Source organism: Symphalangus syndactylus, chromosome 5 (genome assembly GCF_028878055.3).
Source record: "Symphalangus syndactylus isolate Jambi chromosome 5, NHGRI_mSymSyn1-v2.1_pri, whole genome shotgun sequence".
Taxonomy (NCBI): Eukaryota; Metazoa; Chordata; class Mammalia; order Primates; family Hylobatidae; genus Symphalangus; species Symphalangus syndactylus.
Window position 1 is genome coordinate 20,346,735 of NC_072427.2, and position 19,188 is coordinate 20,365,922.

The window sequence follows — 19,188 nt, forward strand, 5'->3', positions numbered from 1 at the left end:
TCCTCTTCGAATCTACTGTATCACTTCTTGTAGATTATAGTTCACTGTCAAAAATTTCAAACTTGGCTTCTATCTCTTTGACCACAGTAACCAAAGTTCTCTTACATTCTATGTGCAGTATTTTCAGTTTCTGGGGTACTGGTGGATCTAATTCTATCATGTGTTATTTCTTCTGGTGTTTACCCATACTAGCTTATTTCTCTCTAATGCCTGGTTTTTAAATTACTTGTAGAAGGTGGTCTCAGATGCCTAAAAATCCTACTAGCTTGTGTGTGGTTCACCTTAACTTCTAGAGAGCAGTCCTTCAGGTCTCAGCCCTAAAGCAGGGAGTGGATCACTAGGGTCTCCATTCTTGGAAAGTTCTATATTGTTCTTGTTATCCTAGATGAGCAAGGTCACTGAATATACAATTCAACCTTTCCAGCCACACCTTCCAAAACGGTAAATGCTTCCAAAGCTGCTATTATTTGAATGTGTTCCCCAAAAACCATGTGTTAGAAACCTAATCCCCAATGCAATTGTATTAAGGGGTAGAACCTATAAGAGATAATTAGGCAATGAGGTTTCTTCTCTCATGAAGGAATTCATGCCATTATTGGGGGAGTAGGTTTATTATCTCGGGAGTGGGTTTCTTAGAAAAGGAGGAATTTGACCCTCTCTTGCTCTCACTCTCCCTCTCTTTGGCTTTCCATCATGTGATGCCTTCTATCACGTCATGATGCAGCATGAAGGTCCTGGTCAGATGCCAGTCCCTCGATCTTGGAATTCCCAGGCTCTAGAACTATGAGCCAATAAATTTCTGGTCATTTTACATTGTCTAGTTTTTGGTAACCTGTTACTGCAGCACAAAATGGACTAAGATCAAGGCAAAAATACCAGAGTTTTGCTCTTTTCTCTGAGTTTCTCACCTCTCTTGACTTCAATCCATTACAAGCTCATTATATCATTAGAACATTGATTTTTAGAATAAAAATTTTATATTTTATCCACATTTTTTAATTATCTAAAGTTCAATGGTTGGTCTGAAATATCTAACCTAGCATTACTCAAGAGCAGAGGTTCATGGAAGGTTAGAGATCAACTGAGATCCCCCCCTCTTTAAAAAATACACTGTGAACATTGCTACTGCTTCATTTATAACAATGCTTTATAATTATTTGTTCATATATTTACTCAATCACATGGCATAGGTTCTCAATCTAGTTGTGGACAAATCTTCTGAGATTCAAATGTTTGGTTTAAGTGCATACGTATGCTTATCTAGAGGGAGAGTTTTCAATTTTCTGGAGACTCTCAAATGTATATCTGATTCTTCATCTCTGGGAGGGCAAGAACCACGTTGAATTTATTTTGAGGTTCTCAATGCCTAATAAGGGTTTGTTGAATAGATGAAGGACAACTATTTTTATAACCAAGTAAATCATAGACGATTCAAGAGAGAGGTACAAATGCTTGGGTGCAACTTTGGAGAAGGGAAATATACCATCTACTTAGATTGTCAGAAAAGGCTTTTTTTGAAAAGTAACATTTTAGTTGATCCATCAAAGGTACTTATGACTTTCACAAGTATAAATCAAGTATGAAAGATGTTCAAGACCTAGTTGGGATATGGACATAGGAAGAATATTGTGTCCAGTACAGATGCATGAGAGATATATAATTTGAAAAAAAATTGTGAGATTTATTTTACTGGAAGTTGCTGTATTATTCTGACCTTTAAGAGCTTCATTCGCTAAGACAAAGCCCAAGTAGTGTATACCTGGAAAAACTTAAACCTGATCAAGTGGCTTATTGCCCTGAATTGTTCACAAGTTTTTATGTATATCTATCCGGAGAAAGTGTCTTTAGCTTTCAAGGTGAATCTGTGGGATTTAAAAAAAAAAAAAAAAACTAAAAGCTTATGACTCACTGCCTTGTAGTGTATAAATTGATAACTGCATAGGCCTAGGCATAGCTGCATAGGCAGACAGAAATGCATAGGCATAGCTAAACATGTTACAGCTGCTGAGTGTTCTCATCTTCCCCAAGAGACTTGGAGTAATGATGCTACTGTGTTCTCAGTTGGTCACCACAGAATAGAGAGGTCATAGAGCAAAGGGGGTCAAGAGTGACCACAGCATTCTGGATCTCTTTCTTCCTGACATCAGACATTAGCATTTGAAAGAATTTCAGTAGGAAAGTGTCTGCTGATAAAATTCTGAAAAACTTTCCACCTGCTACTTTCCACTCCCTGGCACAGGGAGGCATTTAATAAACATATGAACGATAACAAGAAAATAATAATATGCCAAAGAAACAGATTATATTGCTAGGCAAATCTCCTAGCACTGATGTCAAGACAGAGAAGATACTGACCCATAGGATTCAAGATAACCAGAAAGTCAGTGGCAGTACCCAAAATCAACTTTGGCCTTCCTAAAGCCCAGCCAAGAAACCTATGTATGTTAATTTAAATAAATATGTATATCAGATTTCAAACTTTCAAATGTTATCATGCAGAGCTCTATTGGGTGGCACAGAAATGAGGCCTTCCAGTAAAAGAAATTTTAAAGCTATAAATGTGTTAACTCTTGGCACAAGCAAGTGAATAGTAGTATAGCAGAGAAGCTCTATGAAAGCCACAAGATATAAGAAAAAGGAAATGATATGGTGTGAAACTCAAACATCATTAAGTATAAGAGTTAGATCATGGGGGAAAAGCTTTGCAGCAAAAATAATCCATTAAAGAAAAGTTTGGTAAATTTCACTGTTAAAAAGTAACATATATAATATCAAAAGATAAAGAGCATAAACAAAGTAAAGCGCAAGTGAAATGCTAGAAGAAAACATACTTCTGTTTATTTAAATTGTGGTACAACCATGAACTAAAAAACTATATAACTATCACACAAGATTAAGCTGGCTATATGTGTTGGCATGAAAAATGTTCATGGACATTGGTATGTAGGAAAAGCAAATTGAATAACAGTGTGTGAAAATGATAAAGATATAGGTATATAATGATAGAAACATCTCATTGCTATATGTATATAAACATCTAAAAGAATACTTAGCAAGTGCTTACCAAGTTGTCTTAGGAAGTAGAATCTAATAGAGGGATTTTTCCTCCCTATAATTTATATCTACATATTAATTAAATTTTTTACAAATAGTGAACAGGTATTACCTTTACAGAAAACTATGTTTAGTGGAGAAAGGACAGGTAAAAACAAAAGGGATGCTGTAGACTTGTGAATGGAATGTAATGGAATCTGGAGTCAGACTGCCAGTGTTTAAATAGCGACTGCTACTTAAAGACTGCAAGAGCTAAAGCAAATGCCTGGTGTTCTTTATCTATAAAATGGGGAAAGTAGCCATATATTCCTCATAGGATTGTTGTGAGGTTACGTAAGAGAAGACAGGAAAAATACTTAGGCTATTTCCTGGTACATAGTAAGTGCTCAACAAACGTGAGGGGTTCTTGACAAAAATACTTCTTGAATTTTAATGCCAATTTTTCTTCAAATATTATCATCTTAAACTCTTCTGCAGTGCAAAAATTTAGTTGTCATTTGGGGCATTATTTTTCCTTTAGAACATATTAGTTTGGTGCAATTAAAGTCAAAGAGAAAGTGGGATTTGCTTACAGTGTCCTCTTAATCTAAATATGAAAAGTTAAAGGTATCTGCATTATCCTCAGGACTGGTTGGCTTAATTCTGTCTTTAGAGGGCTGGGATATAGATGCTCTGGGTCGAAACTGTAGGGCATTGAGCTAGCACCGATTGGTGGGATCTGGAGATTAGAAATGTTAACATGCATTGTTTTGGGGGAATTGGTCAGGGGAAGGGTGAGGGGAGAATTCATTGCTGACCATTCATTAGAAAAGCTGCTTTTCTCCAGATCTCCTAGGAAAAGCTTCATCAGATGCTGTGACTGTGAAATCTGACCCTGCCTTTAATGTGAAACCTGAAGCTAAAGCTATCCTTACCGCCATATGGCCTCCTGATCAGAATCAGAATGGCTCTCTTGAGCCTCTAGAAAGAACTCTTCTCTAAACCTCCACAACTATTGCTTATATTATTTTATACCAATCAAGTAAGGACCAGAATTCATGTCAATGCAAGGCCTGCAGACTGGTTGTAGGGTCATTAGCTGGTTGTATTCACCAACTAGAGGAATGACCCTAGGTTTCCCATAGAACTAACTTCAAATCCACTCACATCAGAACAGTTATAACATGCTGAAACCAGTTTCCAAACCAAGAGAAAGTCAACAGTCACAAACCAGCAGAGATACAACATGGCATTGGTCTAAAACCATTATTTGCCAAATGTGTTCCATGGATCCCCAATGTCCTATGAAATACTAGTGGGTTTTGACAAAAAATTTTTTATCTTATTTCCAAGATGGTTTAGAAATGCCATATATTATGTCTTAAACTTATTAATATACTATGCACATTTTATTAGTCAATCAACAAACATTTATTGAGCACCTACCATGTACCAGACAGTGCTTTAGGTAGTATGGAAAAAGAGTAAGCAAGACAGATAAGCTTCCAACCATGATGGAAGAAGAAAAGGAGCACAAAAACAAATATTAGAGAATATGCAGACAGGTAAATGAGAGAGGTGGGGCATACATTGACCCGGTAGCTACTTGGGCTGTAAGAGAAATCCTCCCTGAGTAAAAGGTATTTAAACAGAGAATTGAAAGACATGAGTGTCTTTAAAGATTTTTTTAAAAATGAAGATTCTTTAGTAAAGAAATACGGCAAATTTATTTATCCTGACATTTCAAATCCATCTGTTTCCACAACCCTTTTTGAGTGGAACACCCACTGGCATCCCAGGGAACACTAGTGTTCTTCAGAACCCAGTTCGAGAAGTCCTGGTTTTATCTTGGGATTCTAGCGCTGTTGAATGCAGAGCATTATCTTGCATAATAGTCCCCCATCACACATAAATGCTGCTGAAATAAGCTGAAAGCCCACCCCCAGTGGGCTAATGGATACAAGCACATTCTCCACTGATAGCCAGAAAAGCTGTGGCAGCGGCCAGAGACTCAGGACTCTGAATTGCATATTTCAGGTTCTCCAAGACTTGCACCCAGAGGCATGGTTTGATCTGTTGCTTTTACAGGAAGGGCAGCCTGGGAGTTGAGAACATCCACCACAGACAGGTAAGTTCCTACTTGGCAGTTTGCCACAGCAATTACCCCCTCGTGCTCCATCACTACCTTTCCACTCCATCTCCCACCCTTACACCAGACTTGTGATTCAAAGACCTTCAGGCCAGGGGCAACAAACTATGGCCGGTGGGCCAAATCTAACCCACTGCCTGTTTTCCAAATAAAGTTCCACTGGAACACAGACATACCCGTTCATTTGCATATTGTCTACAGCTGCAGTGGCAGGGTTGAGTAGTTGCAACAGGGGTCCCCTGTATGGCCTACAAAGTCTGAATGCCATCTGGCCCTTTGCAGAAAGAATGCTGATCCCTGCTCTGGGCACCTGTTCTGCACCCTTTTGGCCAGTCCTTCCAGCCTGTGGAGACAGCTACTATCCTTGCTGACTGTGCTAGGTGAGGGTCTCCATCTTTCCCCAGCAGACACTTACACCTGGGGAAATCTATTGACAATCTTCTAAATGCCCCTCCTTTTCCTTAGGGAGTTAATGCACCTGGTGAGGGCACTTCTGCTGGTATGAGATTTCCTCTGCTCAAATTCCAGCTATGCCACTTGCTTACTCTGTGATCACAGAAAATTCACTAACCTCTCCAATCTTCCATTTTAAAGCTTTAAAATGAGGATAATATTAACTGCCTTAGGATTGTTGCAAAGATTAAATGAGGGCGGGATGGAGTGGCTCACGCCTATAATCCCAGCACTTCAGGAGGCTGAGGAGGGCAGATCACTTGAGGTCAGGAGTTCAAGACCAGCTCTGGCCAACATGGTAAAACCCTGCCTCTACTAAAAATACAAAAATTAGCTAGGCATGGTGGTGCACGCCTATAATCCCAGCTACTCAGGAGTCTGAGGCAAGAGAATCGCTTGAACCTGGGAGGCAGAGATTGCAGTGAGCCAAGATCATGCCACTGCACTCCAGCTTGGGTGAAAGAGTGAGACTCTGTCAAAAAAAAAAAAAAAGCCCATTAAATGAGATGATGCATGTGAAAAACTTTACATAGCTTCTGACTTGCAGAAGCTGTTTCATAAATGTTAGTTATTATTTTAGCTATTATGAAAAGGACCAAGAAGGGAGAACTGAACACACAAGACATAAATGCTATGAGTAGTCCCTTAATGCAAAGCATCTCAAATCACTTTCAACTAACAAATATGTGTTAAGCAAGTTTTGGCATAACATCCAGTGCTTTCACTAGCTAATGGTATCTATGTGGCTAATAGATGTTTGTTTTGGAGCTGCCATTTTTGAAAACCATTTTTTGTTATCTATAAAGCTGAACATATGTGCACCCTAGCATCCCACAACTTCACCCCTAGATATATACTCAACAGACATGCATATATTTGTTCACAAAGACATGTACTGGAATGTGCAAAGCAACACTATTTCATTATAGCCCCAAGTTGAAAACTACTCCAAATATCACCAACTCTAGAATGGATAAAGATATTCACACAATGGCATGCTATTGGGCAATCAGAACGAACCATCTACAACAATTTATGGCAACATGGAGGAATCGCACAAAGTTAAGCAACTTAAGTTATTTGCACAAATTTAAGCAACTTATTTGCTTAACTTTGTGTGATTCCTCCATGTTACTGTATGTTACTCCATAGAAGTGGGAGTGAGGGGGCCCTTCTGGGATGCTGAGAGTGTACTACTACTTCATCTGGGTGCTGGTTACATAGATGTATTCAGTTTGTAAAAAGTTACCAAAAAAAAACAGAAAGGAGAGAAAAAAGAAGGAAAAGAGGGAGGGAGAGAGGAAGGGTGACATATTGAGCACATACTTTTTGCCATTCTGTTTTCTTTCATGCCCTCTTTTATATTCATTCTTTTATTCCTAGCTCTTGACCTTGACTGCTCCCTTGTCTCATATCATCTTTCTCTCTAACAAGAACTTGATTTGCAGACCTGTGGCTTTGAAGGAACCATGCAGTATTTGCCCAGTGAAAAAGCACAGACCCCACAAACCCTCCACTTCCTTTATTTCAAGCCTGGCAAAAGGAGATGGGACTCACACCCAAGAGGATGCATTTCCATACACCCATTTCTGAAATATGAAGAGGTGCCCAGTCTGTTTGATTCATAGCTGCCTGTTCCACAATTGCAGATACAGTAATTGATAACCCAGACCAAGTTCTCTTCCCCATCTTCCAGGGCTGGAACTGGGGCTGTGTTTGGTTCTCATAAGATCAGTTCCAGTTCTAGAAACTTGGGAAACTGTGGAGTAAATATTGCCAAGTGATGGATTTCTGCTGTGGGTCTCTGTTGGCCATTTGCCTCCGCATATCACCAGCAATGCACCTCATTGTATCACTGCATTTCCAATTACACCTCAAAGCCCCACTGGCCCCCTGTCCACCCTCTGCCCTGCAGAGGTGGGTGTTCAGGGAGACAGATCCAAAATCTGGGCTCAGAAGATGGAAATGCCAACTGCTCTCAATTTGAGAGTGGGGATGAGACTTTTTGACTCAACTCTGGTTAATTCAGCCATGCTGTCAGAGCTTCTTTGATGCAAGGACATCTGAATGCTGCCCCTAAAATAACAAATTAAAAAAAACGACAACAACAAAAATCTAGTGTTTTAGAACAGTTCTCCTGCCCCAATCCCCGAGCCTCAGTTCATCCCAGCCCTTCCTCCTAGGGTCAGAGAGAGGCTCAAGATGAGCTGAGATACTAGGATGAGGTAAGTGACAGGAGGGGATGAAGGTTGGGACCAAGAGTTGGGAACAGGCATAGGAAGAAGTCCAGTGACAAAAGCCTGGTCAGGAATGGGGAATTAGGACAGATCACATTACATCTGCAGTCATGTCAAATGTTCCTAGTCCAAAGAGCTCTGCAATTATCACCTTCATTGAGTGTCTTGCAACTCCACCACTCACATGCAGGGATAGGCAGCCATTACCAAGGGCATGGTTGGACCTGAAGCTTGCCACTCAAGACCCTCCAGCATTTGGCCAAACTTCCATCTCCATCTCATTTCTTCCCCTTCATGAACTGTCATTTTAAATCAAACTCCATGCCATGACAAATCCCCACCCCCGCCGCAACAGGGGGAAGATCACTAGGCACCCTCCTCATCCTGGTAAATGTACCTCCCCCTACTGAAATTAGACCCATTTTCCAAGGCCTTCCCTGAATCTCTAATCAGGAGAGGTTTCTTCCCCCAACTTCCATAAAATTTTCTTTTGATGTTTACCTGTACCATGGCATCCATCGCATGCAAACTTGCTTTATGAATAATTTTCTTTCTTCCTCCTAGCCCCTATACCGCATTTTCATGAGGGCAGTGACTGTATTTCATTACAATAAGTGCTCCTACTTATTGGGCATGTACCAATATGCTTACCACTTCTCATAAATTTTCTCTAAACTTATAAAAAATCAATAAGTAGGTGTTATAATTCTCATTTTTACACATCTCTTCCAGCACATAGAAAGCTATGGCTAGGTGGATGAATGGATAGATGGATGGGTGGATGAACAAGTAAATGGGATGGATGGATGGATGGATGGTTGGATGGATGGATGGATGGATGAATGAATGGGTAGATGAGTGAATACATGGATGGACAGCTGGATATTGAAAACATCCAATTGACCCAAATCCAAAATATTACCTTCCTTCATCAGGAGTTCCTTACCCCCACACCAAATTAGGATGTGGAAGATGATATCAATTATAAATAAGCCTCCCTCTATTGTAGAAAATTCATATTCCCCCAGCCTTCAGGTTTAGTCAGATGAAGTTAATATCCTCAAAATAAAGAATAAGTGAATATTCCATAGGTTGCTTAAGCAACACAAACCAGTGAAAAGGCTTTAGGGGAACAAAACCTGCCTCACATCTCTTATCTCAGGATTTACTAAGTTTCTGTCCTTAAGCCCTGAGCAGCTTATCCTTTCCTTAACCATCAGTGTCCTCATCTATAAGACAGGAGAACCACATCTTCCTCACAGGTGGCAGAGAGAGGAAAGTTAGGTAGTGGAGGTAAAAGCCTGGCACAAGTGGACCCTTAATAATTGTTCATTTTCTCCAATCTCTAATTCCAAGAAATGTAAGAAGCTGTGAAAGTAATGAGGTCTTGAAAAACAAAACACCAAATAAAGGGTTCTCCCCACTTAAAGCTCAGCATACGCCTATACACCGTCATCATCCCTTCTCTACCCAGGTTGATTGTCACAAAGCCATTCCTTAGGCACTGACAGATGCATTCCTTAGGCACTGACAGATGTAATTTCTTGCCAGTTTTGTCTCTTGTCCATTTGGCCCTCATCCTCATAGGGTTTCCTTATTCTTTGCTTCTACTAATGCTTGAAATTAAGACAGTTTTCGTTTGGTTCTATATTTGAGTTGTGGTTGAAGCAGGCATCTCCAACAAACCCAGAAAGCCTCAAACTTCCTAGGGAACCTTAGAAAATCTACACAGTGTTTGCCATCTAAAGGAAAATTCTTCCCTTGATTGTCCAAATCCTTCTGTTTAAGTCCAAGGGAAAAGCTCAGCTTCTGTTCCACCTGGCCCTATGGATACAATAGATGGATGTTCCCACATCCTCTATGGAGAGTTCTACAAGGGAAAATTTCAAACACATGTTTTGAAAGCAAAAGTCCCAAGTGCTATGAATGAAACATATCAGTCATCATTTTTCTACCCTTCCTCTATTTGCAGCCCAGAAGCTAAAAATCAACTGTTATCTTGGAAATAATCCCTGCAGGATCAAGTCCAAGGGGGAAAAGTGGACTGGTCACCCCAGCCGAGATTATCTAAGTGCCATGGCTTACTCGAGACAGGAAGCCCCACATCCTGCAGCTTCATTCATAATCCATAATAGATGATGTTCTTGGATCCCAAGTTGAGAAAAGAAGTTAACTATGCACATTTTGGCAAAGATGCAGTCCAGGGTTTGATCTCTGAGCAACTATCACATAAAATAAAGTACAAATGGAAACGGCAAAAATATGCCCATATCACAGCGCAGAGTGTGCCAAAGCTGACCGAAAAATTATACACTTTTCATGTTTCAATAAAGGTACTTAACTGGCATTTTGTGGGACACTGCTGGGTGACAGCCCACGGCATCAGAGCTGTCAAGGAGCCCACATCCTGCAACCCTGGCAGTTCCCCATCTTCTCCATTAGCTCAAACCACATGGAGAGATGAGAGCAGGACAAATGAGACATCCCTTTTTTTTTTCCAAGTATATTAGAGTCCACCCAGGAAAAAAGCCAGGCAGGTGGATGAAAAGTGTAGGCCAGTGTTCCCAGCCTCTCCACTGCATACTCAACGAGGGAAATCATAAAACCACAGTCATTCAAACAGCCATTTAGAGTTCACAAGCGCTTTTCAAATGTATTCTCTTAATCCTCACAGAAATGCTGAGGAACATATTTTTATGGCCCTTCTTTTACAGATTACATAAATGGAGGCTCAGAGAGGTCGAAGGACTTTCATAAGGATAAACAGCCTAGTAAGTGCCAGAGAAGGGGCTGGATGCAGTCCTTTCTGCCTCTCACACCTGTGCTGTGGGCTGTCTGCCTCCTGCTTCACCCAGACCCACATCAGTCAGTCTGATTTTCTGCCTCACACCCAGGCTGTAAAGGCCAGGAAGTTGGAACACGTCTGGATAGAAATCTGATTCTCAGACCTTCAGGACAGAGATAAAGAAGCTGTTTTTAAATTGTGGTAGGAAAAACCACTTACCCCTTCCTCATGTGTGCAGGAAAAAGTTAACACGCAGAAAACTGATGTTTCTTAGTGGCCCGGTTTATTTTATGCCCCTAAAGAGTCAGAAATGGTGATATGCTTAAGTAGGGGGACATCCACAAACATAGCACAGGGATATTCTGTTATGCTTGTGTTTGCCTTTTCTGTCCCTCTGATCTCTTTCTTCCTTCCCTTGGCAACCTTTTGGGGCACTCCTAAAAGACATGGGAACTGAGACCTAAGCTCACATTTGGTTCATACCTATTCACTGGTTTCCCCAAAGGTTTGAGAAGCATTCAAAGCCTTCTGTCTGTCACCTTGTGCACAAGGAGAGACAGACAGGTTTGAATTGGTAAGATCTTTGGGATCCCCAACTGAGACAGGTTCAGCTAATCCTTTCTCAGAAACAGTGTGGGCTCACCTAGTTTAAGTCCATGGGGAGCAGGGATGGGGACAGGACATCAAATCCATCGTGAAAGATTATTCCACAGAATATATGTTCTGGGTTCTCTTTTTAAAAAAGCGTTTCAGAGTTCTGACTTCTACCGTAGAGACAGAAACAGGGCTTAGGGAAGCACTTGGTGCGGGCCAGGCCAGGAACCCACGTCAATTCTAAACCAAACTGATCAACTGAGGTGTATACAGGAAGCATGCTCCTGTTATCATAATGTTCTGCTTAATTGGGAACTAAGTAGAGTCTAGTGAACATAATTAAATCTTTCTTTGATAATTGAGAATCTTGCAGTGCCCCGGGGTGATCATGCTAAACATCAATTATCAATTCTCACTGGTGGGAATACAGGCAACTGAGTTCAACCTGAAGTGACTTTGAGGCCAACTACAGGACACATTTTTACTGAACCCCTATTACCAACTTATTATTTTCCCTCTTTCTAGACAGCTAGTGCAAGGAAAATTCTGTCCATGAGACATTTTCAGTTGTTTGAATCACAGTTAATCAAGATCTCCATGTGACCATTCAGAAATTAGAAGGGCTCTCAGAATGTCAGCTTATTGTACCTGGTTATGAAATCAAATCAATCTAGCCAGATACAAATAAATCCTTGGATTTATTTCGCAAACCTGTTTTGAGGTCCACTCCCGCCTCCAGCACCCCTGGCCAGATACATTCTTGCCTTGCATGAATCAGACAGAATGAATCAAAGGACGCCAAGTCAACTGAATATTGAAGTCCCAGTTCTCCTACTGTGTAGCCATATGACATCAAGGAGCCTATTTCACTTCTGAGATTCCGTTTCCTTATCTGCACACCTGAAGGTTGGATTTATTGGTTCTTAAGCTTTCAGGAATACAAATCTTCTTAAGAATCAGAGAAAAATGGCCAGGTACAGTGGCTCACACCTGTAATCCCAGCATTTTGGGAGGCCGAGGTGGGTGGATTACCTGAGGTCAGGAGTTCGAGACCAGTCTGGCCAACATGGCGAAACCCCATCTCTGCTAAAAATACAAAAAATTAGCTGGGCATGGTGGCGGGAGCCTATAATCCCAGCTACTTGGGAGGCAGAGGCAGGAGAATTGCTTGAACCCAGGAGGCAAATGTTGTAGTGAGTCAAGATCACACCATTGCACTCCAGCCTGGGTGACAGAGTGAGACGCCGTCTCAACAAAACGAAACAAACAAACAAACAAAAACAATCAGAGGAAAATTAAGAACATTTTTCCCAACAGGGAAAAAGGAAAATACGTACAAAATATTTATATTCTAAACGGGGGAATGGGGTCATGGACCCCCCAAGCCCATCATCTTGTGACCCCTTCCATGAACTTCAGGCTTAAACTCCTGGGGTAGAAGACCCCTTGGGCCTTTTTGAACGCTGACATCCTCTGAATCCAGCTAATTACAAGCATAGAGAGTAGTGGTTCTTGGCCTTAAATCTACATGGAGACCCCTAGGGAGTTTTCAAACTCTAACGCTCAGATTGATCCCTAGACCAGTTAAATCCATATCTTTGGGGGTGGGTCCCAAGCATGAGTATTTTTTGACCCTCTCCAGGTGATTCTAATGTGCAGACAAGTTTGCAAACCACTGCTCTGGAACAAGAATTCTCAAAATTAGGAGTGAATAGCATGCCCCAGGGAGAAGGCAGTTTCCCAGGCTACTGCCCTACATGATTCAAACACCTTCTAGTCAGATCCTGCCTGGGAAAATGCACTGATAGTCGGCATCAGGCCATGCTGATGTAACTACAATTTGGGAGCCCTGTAAGATAGCCATTTAGCAGGAGATGCCCAGAAGGGTCCTCTGCTCACCCACCCTGTCCTCCCAGACAGCTCTGCATGCTCTCAGCAAGTCTCCAGCCTTATTCAGGAAGAGCTTCAACAGGTCTCTTTCATTTGCCAAACAGGCTTTTTCTCCACCTTTCCCATTTCTAGCAAACTTGGATCTTTTACCCAGAGCCTCTGATCCCACCAGGATCAATAATTTAAGCAGAACAATCATCAACATCGTCGTGTTTAATATTCGAACTCCATAGCATCACTTAGGTCAGCTTCAAGGTGAGAGCTGACTCCTGTTCTCTTGCTGTTAGCAAACCAGGCCAGTGACTGCCAGAGGGGACTGTGTGCATAGCTCCCAGGCAGGCCAGCCCAGGCAAAGACCCAGCCCGCTGGGTTCTGCACTCACTCTACCCTTTCCTACCTGAAGCGTGTGCAGCAGGACCTGTAGCCCACTAGCTTCTTGTTCGGCCATCCTTTCCTCAGGTCCTAGGGAACTGCTGCCTGTGGCCAGATCCAGGCTGGAGAGGTGGCGGCTGCCAAGCTGACCTCGCTGCCCGCCTCGCAGGAGACGACTGCCCGGAGGCCTCAGCTGCACATGCTGCTGAGTGTGAAGTCGGCGCGGTGCAACCCTAGACCTCGGCACAGGCGTGAATACCCACCGACTCCCACTGTGGGGATTAGGTGAGCCCCGGCTGTGGGGAGGGCTGAGCATTTGGGTGCAGGGGTGGGGAGGGCACCAGCATGAGTCACTCACCCACCTCCAGGCCCATGCAGGAGCAGAGCGAAGGAGAAGCCACCCTGGATGGCTGACAGGCATTCCCAGCTGACCTGGTCAGACTCCCTCTAGAGGCTCGCTCAGCCCGCCCCGCTACCCCACCCCACCTCTTTATTTTGGTCTGTTGCCGGCTCCCGGGTAACAGGAGACCCAAGAGTGCTTGCACAACTGTGGCAGTTCAGGGCACAGAAACCCAGGGCCCCCTGAGGTCCCAGGCTTAGAAACAGGAGCTCTGGCTGAAAAGGAAAATAACTATTCTGGACATTTTTTATGGACCACGTCCCTTACGTAATCTTTTAATTTTTACAGTAACCTTATAGAGGTGGGTACTATTATGACTACCCCACCCACCCCTGTTTTACGAGTAAGAAAACTAAGGCACTGAAATGTTAAGCCACAAGAACACAGAGCTTAGGATTGCATACCAGGCCTCAAACAGGCAAGCTGGCACCAGAGCACAAGCACTACCCATTGCACCATCCTGCCTCTTGCTGCTGCAAGCACTTCAGTCAAAGTAATGGAGGGCTGAGAGCCATGTCCTCGGCCTCAGGGACAGCAGATGCCCGGGGCAAGTTTCCTTCAGACCAGTGTAGAATCCATGATCCCTTTCTGTGTTTTCTGCTGGGGATGTGTGAGCAGAGTCTTAGCGACTAGCTTCTCCTTCTCAACATACCAACACCCTTCAATGCTGGTTTCTCAAAGCATGGTGATGGGGAGTTACCTGGAAGCTTGTTAGGCCCCTCCCCAGAACTACTGTGTCCGAAGCTGCATTTAAACCAGATCCCTGGGGGATTTAGAGCTGTTTAACAAAATGACCAGAGGATTAAAGTTTGGAAATCTCCAATTTCGACTATATTGATTACATTGCCTGCGTGTTCAACAATTCCGACAATGTTTGACCCAATAAACGAGTGCCCAGCAAGCTCAAAGCACAACTTTACTGTGTTGAAAGCACGCTTTATTGCGTGAAATTGGAGCGCTGAGCTCAGTAGAGATTCTGACTGAGAGCACAGCCAGGTATTATAGAAAAGCCTCAGTCACTGGAGGAGTGAGCTCCCAGCCAACACCCCTGTGCAGAGTTTAGGGAGATTCTGTGAGCATCAAAAGCATTCATCAGGCAGGTACCAAGTACATCGGGGTGACTGAAGAAAGAGCATTTCCAGATCCGGCTTGGCCTAAGTGTTCTGAAGTCCCGAGTCAGGGGTCAGGCCTGGCCAAACCCTCGATTCAAGGGCAAATTCATGTAGTCCTGCCCTCAAGAAATTTCCACTTAATGGCTTCAAATATGAAGGCCTCCCATCTTGGGAACTGACTAGAAGCGCTCATATTTATGAAGCTTGCAGGGTGGGGTTGACCCCGTCTACCCCTACCCCCGTTTCTCTACATCTGGTGCCAGAAGGGTAGAAATAAAGGTTCCCCATGGATTTCTATGGGAGGGTGACGCATTTTAGGGCATGTGCTCTCTTGATCCTCTAAGGCCCAGGGTGAAGGGAAGACAGAACTGTCTCATGTGACTGTCTTAAGGGGAGATCATTTCATGGTTGCCAACTGGAAGATAAAGAAAAGAGATGGGGGAAGATAAAAACAAAACCATTTTTCCAACATAGACCTAAAAAATAGTTTAAAGATAGAAAGTAGTGAGCAGTCATAAAAATGACCTCAGAGGAGAGAACTAAAGGTTTTGCGGTCACACTCCCTGACGTTAGAATTTAAGCAAAATTGTCTCCATCTTGAAGAGTGTCTTGGTTAAGCTCCCTGGAATTGCAGAAGGCAGAAGTGAGATTAAAACCCTGTATGTAAAGGATTGCTCTCTTCTACTTAACGACGCCTTTCCCCCCTCAGTGCCAGGAACCTGGTTTCCAGTAAACCCCGTGTGACATAAGGAGTGGGCTCGCTCTCTCTGGTGACACATCTGCCTCCCATGCCCAGCTTGGCTGCTCTCCCCTTCATCCTCTGGAAAATTACTGCCCACTTGGCCATGTGGATACACGTGGATGCCAGATAAGGAACAAAGTGCTAGTTTTCACCCTCTAATTTCTCTAACAAAACTAGGATGCAGGCCAGCTTATTGTCAGCCCTCCGCCGCACCTTCAGCACACTCCTCCCTTATGCCTCAACGGAACCCTGTGGAGACCCCAGCAACCCTGTTTCCCTGCCTAGCAGAACCCTCTTCACTCTCATAGTTAGGGAAAGCCCCAGAAGTACCCACACCCGAACTCCCCTCTCCTGAATTCTATCTTTTTTTTTTTTTTTTTTTTGAGACGGAGTCTCGCTCTGTCGCCCAGGCTGGAGTGCAGTGGCGCAATCTCGGCTCACTGCAAGCTCCGCCTCCCGGGTTCATGCCATTCTCCTTCCTCAGCCTCTCCGAGTAGCTGGGACTACAGGCGCCCGCCACCACGCCCGGCTAAATTTTTTGTATTTTTAGTAGAGACGGGGTTTCACCGTGGTCTCGATCTCCTGACCTCGTGATCCGCCCGCCTCAGCCTCCCAAAGTGCTAGGATTACAAGCATGAGCCACCGCGCCCGGCCCTGAATTCTATCTTAATGACAGCCCATTCTGTTAGTGGACTGATTACTTTAGGCTGAAGTATAAATGGGTGACAGCAGGGAATTACGCTCTTCCCCAGTTAACATTTGGATTTTATCAGGGACTCTCCTGAAAGGCAGGTGAGTGTGGAGTCTGCCTGGACAATACAATATCCTACCCAGAGTAGACTGAAGCGAGTACTCATTAAACCACATGGAGCAGGCAAGAGGGGTTGGTCAGTGCCTAGGACAGGCCACGGGGCAGGAGGCTTCTTTGTGAAGCAGAGAGAGGACTTCCTACTCATTTTACATAGTATCTTCTGAAGAAAGGGTTTAGGGAAGCCAGAGAGGAGGTTCAAGCAGAAGTTCAGAGAGATCTTAGTTCTCTGGCTTTAAAGAAAGATGCATTTAATGTAATCCAGAGATTCCTGTTGCAATTCAGGCCTCCCCCAGACCACTTTCTGGTTTAGTGATTTTCTAGGACTCACAGAACTCAGAAAAGCCATTGTACTCACAATTACAGTTTATTACAGTGAAATGATACAGATCCACATAAGCAAAAAGAGAGAGGCACATAGAGCAGAGTCCAGGAGAGACCATACATGAGCTTCCAGTTTTCCTTCCCCTGTAGAGTTATGCAGCCAGCACTCCCAGCAACAATGTGTGCAACACACACAGGGTATTGCCAACCATGGAAGCTCACTTAAGCCTTGGTGTCCAGGGTTTTATTGGGAGTTGGTCATGTAGACATGAATGGCCTTAGTCTTTATCCCTGCCAGAGGTCAAGCTTATACTGTGTTGCCCAGGGCCCCCAGGTAAACAAAGACACACATGAGGCAGGACATTCCAAGGATTTAGAGATTAGCTCCCAGGAGCTAGACAAGGAACAAACCTTCCTTTAGGCAAGATTAATCCTTTGCCGCACACCTGCCCTCTTATCCCATCATCTCAGACTCAAGACTCTCATATCTTACGAATAAGATAGAAAAAGAAGTGCAGGCTCCTATAATTAGAAGGATTCAATAGTGAGCAGAATGCCAAACTCAAAGAGTAGTAATTAATAAATTGACACTGACATAGAGGGTTTTCTAACAGCATTTAGAGTATTCAGTCCCCTTGCTCTTTCCTATTCAACATTTTTATCAATGACGGGTGAAAATAAAGGCTACACGCTCATCAGATTTTCAGATGACACCCAGTTAAGAAAGATAAGAATATGTCAGATGACCGAGTTGGAATCCAAAAAGATTTCAACAGCCTTGAGTAATGGACCAGATCCTACAGGATGAAATATAACAGAGCCAAGAGTAGAAATTCCCTCCCCCAGGTCTTCACTACCACCTGACAAAAATAAGGTTGGGAGGCTTGGCTAAACACTACTGGATGTGAAAAAAGCTTGGGGGTTTATCCGGAGGTGAGACCAATATGAGTTTTCAGCACGACCCCATATCCCCAAAGCATCTTTTCCGTCTAATGTCATCACCTTTAAAAGGGGGATAAATTTTGTATCTGTAACCAAAATAGCCATGAGGCTGAACTGAGATTTTTCCAATGAGAGTAAAGGTCCCTGGAAGATAAATTCTCCATAGATTTTTTTTTTTTTTTTTTTTTTTTTGAGACAGAGTCTCACTCTGTCACCCAGGCTGGAGTGCAGTGGTGTGATCTTGGCTCACCGCAACCTCCATCTCCTGGGTTCAAGTGATTCTCCTGCCTCAGCCTCCTGACTAGCTGGGATTACAGGAGTGCGCCACCACGCCCGGCTAAGTTTTGTATTTTTAGTAGAGCTGGGGTTTCACCATGTTGACCAGGCTGGTCTCAAACTCCTGAGCTCAGGTGATCCACCCAGCTCGGCCTCCCAAAGTGCTGGGATTATAGGTGTGAGCCACCACACCCGGCCCATAGACTTAAATTCACAAATGGCAAACAAGATTTCTTTCCTGACAGTAGAAGAGAGAGAGTAGGTAGCAGGAGACCATGCCCTGCCATGAGGATGGGAGCACAACTTCCAGGAGTCTTAGCTGTGCCTTGAAGGATGCAGTGACTTAGCGCTCAACAGCGCAGGTACCACAGGCAGAAGAGGAGGCATGAAAGCAGGGAGTTCCTCCACTGCTGCACCTGGAACCAGCCCCGTTCCACTCTAAACACAGAACACGTGGTTTCAAGCTTTTGCTCCCATGTCTATTAGCTATGTGACTTGGAGCCAAGTTACCTAAGCTCTCTGTGACTCTGTTTTCTCATCTGTTAAATGGGGGGATGATAATGCTTACCCCATAGGATTGTTAGAGGATTAATTTGAGCAGCCCTTACAATGTTTTCAGCGCAGTGCTTGTCATCTGAAAAGCACTCAATAAATGCAGTCGTTATTGATATTACTGTCATTATTATTACATTTCAGATTTGATAATACCTACTAAAATAATTGGTGAGAGGGTTAAATGAGCAAATGCATGTGGAAGTGACTAATGGAAGTCGATGACAGGGTGGTAAATTATTGAGCAGTGATACCCTAGATTCCTCCTAAATAAGAGGGTACTGGGTGAGGGAAGTGACTTGACTTGACATCCATATTTCTGCCCAGCAACAAATAGGTTTGGAGTTCTGATCATTCCCAAGCATCTCTCAAATGAATTGGCCACAAGGCCTGTGCAACTGAAGGTTCCACAGAGGGCCTGCTGAGATACCAGACAAAGCAAAAAAGACGCAGATGAGAGCTCAGCCTCTTTCAAGCTAGAGAGACAGAGAGCAACAACCTGACCCACCATGGCCAGTG

General features: G+C 43.4%; 1 protein-coding gene across 1 annotated transcript in view; it reads right to left on the reverse strand.

Annotated features, from left to right (window-relative positions):
• AGBL1 (AGBL carboxypeptidase 1) overlaps positions 1 to 13,691 on the reverse strand; it is an 829,700-nt gene extending 816,009 nt beyond the window's left edge. The window contains exon 1 of the mRNA XM_055277333.2: positions 13,539 to 13,691. Coding sequence (XP_055133308.2) covers positions 13,539 to 13,589 — 51 coding nt within the window. The 5' untranslated portion in view covers positions 13,590 to 13,691. The remainder of the gene's footprint in view (positions 1 to 13,538) is intronic.
• Positions 13,692 to 19,188: the final 5,497 nt, after the last annotated feature.